The sequence below is a fragment of the Anabrus simplex genome, chromosome X (assembly GCF_040414725.1).
Source record: "Anabrus simplex isolate iqAnaSimp1 chromosome X, ASM4041472v1, whole genome shotgun sequence".
NCBI lineage: Eukaryota > Metazoa > Arthropoda > Insecta > Orthoptera > Tettigoniidae > Anabrus > Anabrus simplex.
Window position 1 is genome coordinate 219,588,967 of NC_090279.1, and position 6,000 is coordinate 219,594,966.

Genomic DNA, 6,000 nt, shown 5'->3' on the forward strand with positions numbered 1-6,000 from the left:
TGATGTTCGTTAAAGGATTCATATATCCTATTATGTTTCCCAGTTTCTTCAGTAGCTTTTCCCTGTCCACTAGGTCAAACGCTTTGTTGTAGTCTACGAAGATCGCGTAAAGTTTCCCTTTTGGATGTCTGAGGGTATCCGTTATGTCGTCAATCAATTCTTAGCCGTTTGCTGCTTAGAGGTTGCTTGGCTACAGTTGGATTGAAACAAGAGATTCCTTAGTCAGTTTATATGCCAGCGGTGACCTCTACCACTCCTCTTAGACAATATGTGCGAAACACTAATATAGGTTATCTCTAACATTTAATCCAGGAGTGCTCTAACAGCATAACCTATGTCAATTTCAGATGCAGGCAGAAGATTTTCTTTACTGTCTAAATTAATTTTTAGGACATTTCTGAAGACTGCAGCGACTCAGACTTTAGAAACCTTGTCATGACATTTTTCATTGCTGCAATGAGAGATTCATACAGCAGTGGTGCAAATGAAAGATCTGCCTGAAACTGTTTTAGAAATGGTTCCAAATCTCCAACAAGTTATAATAAAAATGACAACTTGGCCTTAAGAAGCTTATCTTTAAGTGAAGTTGATACTATTTTGAAACTGTTACAGTTTGGGATTTTCTTGTCTCTGTTTGTTCCTTCCACATACTTGTCAACATTAGGTAGGATATCTATAGCACGTTCAATGACTTTCGAATTTTCAAGCCATCTTATAGCACAATATTTCAAAGGAAATACGTATGAACTTGAACAATGTGTATAATCCACTCGTCTTCCAAGAACGTAGCAAAACAAGAAGTGAAGAGCACAAAGAAACTCGGCAATATTCGACTGGGTTTCTTTAACTGCCACTTTATAAGAATTGTGCACAGTATGCAAGCCACAAGAGCCAATGTTCACCAAAATAGGAGCATCTGGATCATCATTTAATAAATTAACGATATCCTTGAAGGAACTTTTTATTAACATTTGGATCATCCACTGAAATTTGTAACAGTTCTTTTTAAAGATTGAGTCCTTGCAGTGCTCAAAAAAAAAAAACATTTACAAATTTGAGGAGGTAGAGTGACGAAGAAACATGGAATCAAAATAAGAAGTGCATACTTCATTGGTATCAAGATTGAAACAAGGAACAACAAGATCCATTTGGCCCATGTGAGAAACTTTATTCAGCGACTGGTCAAAACCAATGGTGAAATGTGTGCACTTACTACACATCTCAAGAACTTGTTTATGAAAATAGAGAGCCAAACCATGGGTGATTTTATATTCAACTTTCGTTCTTTGCAGTTGAACTTTCGAAGCTATTCCAGAGTCTGGAACAAATGTACACTAGCTTCACTGGCACATAAAGAATGGTGTTGCATGACAGTATGCATGCACCATATAATCTCAGCTTTGGTTACTTGCTCTCTTGAAAGATAATTCTGTAGACATCTCGTCTTTGGTGAACCTTCTTTAATGGAAGAAGAAGAAGAAGCAGCAGTGGAGTCATGTGATAAGAGTTCATTGTCGTAGCTGTTGCAGGCAGAGGACAATTTGTGTTTGCAGCCAGGTTATTATCTACTGAGTTTAAGTCTTTTGTTACTTCACTATTCCAATGTACTTTTTTAAAATAACTTGAAAGGGATGACAAGAACTGGCTGAACTTGACACTACTGGCATGCTTCTTTCCTCCAAAGTGACTTTTTAATGCCTGCTTCTCATATTATGCAATATACTGAAAATTTGTCCTGAGGCATGGGTTTCAACCATGTTCTGAAAGTATCATCAAGCAGCTACCTTTTATTAAATGAAGTTTTCCTTGGCTTTGATGAAGACATTGTTAGCTGAAAAAAGAAGCAAGATAAGGATATTATAAAAATCTTTAAATAGTCCTATACTCAGCACGGCTTTCTTCTAAACTGACAGTTTGGGAAACGTGAGCGTTGCCTTACCTACGCTGTCAGCACTCTACTGCTACGATAACAGCCGAGGCAATATAACTGCGGCACACAGCCCTCATAAAATGAAATACCGTACCACGAAAATCACACGTGAATCACAAGTGAAAACAGATTCACAAAACCTTCAAAGATAGTGTATGCACTTCCTAACAATATCCAACACTAAAACAAGACCAGGTACATTATTATTTAACAATAAAAGAAATAAATTATACGTGGCTAATGACTGGCATAGGAAGGAGGTTATGGCTGATCGAGACAATGGTGCCAAGTTTTCCCGAGTCTCATTCTTGCCACTTGTCTTTCACGAACTATACTGGGGTGTTGTACAAATACGAACTATATACTAACCAACACATGGATGTAAATAAAATGACATCTACACTGAACACTATTAAACCTAAACCACATGCGCCGAACGAGGTAGCTTAACCACGTGGTGATGTAGACAATACAGTTGACTGCGCTCAACCGATATAAATCGATGTGAATGGCAGCTTTGGATTGGCTGGATCGAGACTGAATACATACAAATATACTTCACAAACTCAAAAACTCCAAACCAACAAACAAATTTCATCTTACAATGGGATGTCACTTTATTTTAAATCTTGTTTTGTCTTCACAAAATTACACGTAATATTACAAGCTACTAGTCGCGCCTCAAAACTTCCGAACCCCTCGCACGAAAGGTAGGTTAGAAACTCAACATGGCGCGGCCCGAACAGTGTCACATTTACACAACGATTACTTACGTCAGTGCATTTAATAATAATCATCACGAGCACTTGAATGAGTATTGAATTTAAGCGAATTTCACACTTTCCAGCATTCAGTCAGTGTTTTGTATCTGTTTTTACATTTTACAAGGTAGTAACTATCACACATGTCATTACATAGTAAACAAACACAGTCATCTGTTGGGTTGTGGAATTTTGTCTATATGCATATTCTGTTACAGAAGCCATGTATTTAAACGATAACGCAATATAGGCCTAATTCATCATGCTCGCCATTCCCCAACAACACAGAATATTCAATAGTAAGCAGATCAATACACTGAAAATTCGATCGATTGATCATATAGCTACTGATGCTATTGATTACTTCACATTCGAGATCAACTTGTTTTTTTAATGTTTATTAGTTTTCTTTACAATTTATTCCTGGCATAAAAGACATGCTCTAGATTAATATTATAAAACTGAAAAATGTGCTTCCATTACACGGATAAATACGTTAGGCCTATTTCAATTTTATCTAGCAGAACGAATTTCCAGATTTTTCTCTGAATTCTCTAACATTTCCTGATTTTCCCATTATTTATCGAATTCCCTGAATTTTCCCAGTTTCCCGGTTTTCCATACGGGTGGACACCCTGTGAATGCCAATAATGTTATTGGCTAAACGTTGCACTAACTACTTTTACAGTTTTCGGAGATGCTGAGGTGCAGGAATTTAGTCCCACAGGTGTTCTTTTACGTGTCAGTAAATCTACCAGCACGAGGCTGACGTATTCGGGCACCATCAAATAACACCGGACTGAGCCAGGATCGAACCTACCAAGTTGGGGTCAGAAGGCCAGTGCCTCAACCATCTGAGCCACTCAGCCCAGCGGGGGATGAATGCCAATCAAATTCATAATGTAACTTGTAACTTACTGATTTCTATCATATTTGCTTGCTTAGGCTATATTGTTATTATGAAAGAGTATTCAAATAATTCAACTGTGTTGGAAGTAATCTTGTTGCTTTGAGTCAAACAGGAACTGTAAGTTGTTGCTGTTACTATTACTATTACATAATAATTACACCCGCATTAACTACAGGTTCTCTTGTTACCATTTAATGATTTCATCACCAAGAGACATGTTTGATAGATAAATCACTTCACTAAGAACTGAAGTCCTGTACAAGCTTTGTAATACAGAATAAGGACAGAGAAGAGACATGACCAATATTACCCTTTCTCTATCAAAAACTCATTCTGTCCCAAGTTTACCCAGTTTCAATGTCACAGGTATGACAACATGCTTCCTACAGTGATAAACATATAGCTCAGACAATCTAGCCACACTCAATAAACCCATGAGTGAAAAACAACATCTATTATCAGTATACGACCCATAGGTTAGTTGCTTGATGCTCCACTGCAGCAAAATTGTATTTTGTTTCTAGCAGCTCGATTACTTCAAATGAGACACCCTAGCACCGAGGAAGAGGAGGTCATTTCAACAATGCAACTATGTTTCTTTGTTTTGTTTTTGTAGCAAGTGGTGGCTGAAAATATGTGTGCAGGTTGCAATAGACTCTGATTATGTATGTATATATTAATTTATGACCAATGGTCTATTGTCAGCATACGGGGTTAGACTTTATGTCATGTCATGAGGCTGGGTGTGTGGATTAATTTATCCTCATTGGTTTGGTTACAGCATACGGGGTTAGATTTCGTTTGAACTTTCATTGTGAGCCAATGGCAGTGGTAACTGCCATGGCAGGTAATATGTATAATGTTGTTTGACTTATGATATTACGTTATAAAAGTAAAGTAAGAACATAAGTTACCACATTTCTAGCAGCAGGTTGCTGGGTCCCTAGTCATGGTATTGAATGCTTCACCCCCCTACAACTAATATGAGTAAGATTTGCATCATTTACATTTTGCAAAAATGTAATTTATGCTGTGGGTCCCATTTTCAAGTTTTACCTAAATATCTTACTAACATTCTACAGCTTGAACAGGTAGTCTACTTGGTTCCTCAATGATTTACTTGAGTTGTTAAACATTACTGTATATTCAGGAGAATTCCCCCAGTCAGGTCCAGATAATGTGAGCAATCATTTCATAAACTCCCCATGAATGATACCATGCATATGCATTATATGTACACCACAATCAATAACAATAAATTAGGGATGCAACAGATACAAATGACAGAGGAGCTGATTCAGACGAACGAAAGATGATCAAAACTGAACTGATACAAGAAGAAGATTGGAACAAAACCTCTCAGCTTGCCACACAGACTTGAACTTGTAAGGAGACTAAGAAACTGGTATACTTACTGACACTGAAGATGGAACGAAGCTGGACATTTATCACAACACAAAAGGTCTCCACCTTCACCACATGCATCACAACTATCATGATTATGGCCTTTTCCTGGGCGTTTATAATAGGGATGCAGTTCCTTTCCCTCCTTTTTCTTAGCTTTTGCTGCTTCTTCACTCACGGGAGGCGCAATGAGGGCTTGAATTTGCTGAAACGAATATCATTGGGTTTCTTTACTCTAAGATTATAGATTTATACATAACTTCAGATGAAAAAATATGCATTTTAATGATAATTTTGTAAATATTTGTGATAGACAACCGCCATTTTGCCACAAAGATGGCTCCTTTGACGAATTAAACTCACAGGCATTAAGCCTCCAGAAGTGTCTAAATCATACTCTACGGTCGTCATTATTCACTTTTAAGGGTTCTAGATCACAACAAGTTACCGCACTAATGAATAAAATACTACTTATAAGCCTGGACCCTAGAAGATCCCTCTGGTTCTCCTAGACAGCCTACACGTCCTGGGTGAAAAGAAAATATTTACATATCTGTCACTGATGGATATTAAGTCTCACATAACGTTAAAAACACGCAACTATATACACATAATCTTCAATGCACGAGAAAACATGCTGAAAACTTTCTTTTTAAAACATGCCATAAATATAGATGACGAAAATATAGGATTTTAACCATAAAATACAACATTCGCCCTGTGTTGGCGCAAATGGATATCTGTCTGTATACATGCGCAGAGTACAGTATTTTCCAACCAATCACAAAGCAAATTGAGATTCATTGCAAAGCTCATAGAATGACTTTTCAATAACAAACCTTTGAGCGATGACAAGTTACTCCCTTGAAAATAATTTAGTAATTTATAGGCGGAAATTTGTAAATTAATGAGGTTTTATTACATTTTAACTAAAATTAGTCTATATTCTTCAATTTCATGTGTGTTTGACTTAAATGTCTCCTTGCAACGAGTGA

General features: G+C 37.0%; 1 protein-coding gene across 1 annotated transcript in view; it reads right to left on the minus strand.

Moving 5' to 3' along the window:
• LOC136885982 (PHD finger protein 12) overlaps positions 1–5,725 on the minus strand; it is a 90,706-nt gene extending 84,981 nt beyond the window's left edge. The window contains exons 1-2 of the mRNA XM_068230705.1: positions 5,369–5,725; positions 5,017–5,210 (exon numbers count right to left, since the gene is read on the minus strand). Coding sequence (XP_068086806.1) covers positions 5,017–5,210; positions 5,369–5,416 — 242 coding nt within the window. The 5' untranslated portion in view covers positions 5,417–5,725. The remainder of the gene's footprint in view (positions 1–5,016; positions 5,211–5,368) is intronic.
• Between the last annotated feature and the right edge of the window lie 275 nt (positions 5,726–6,000).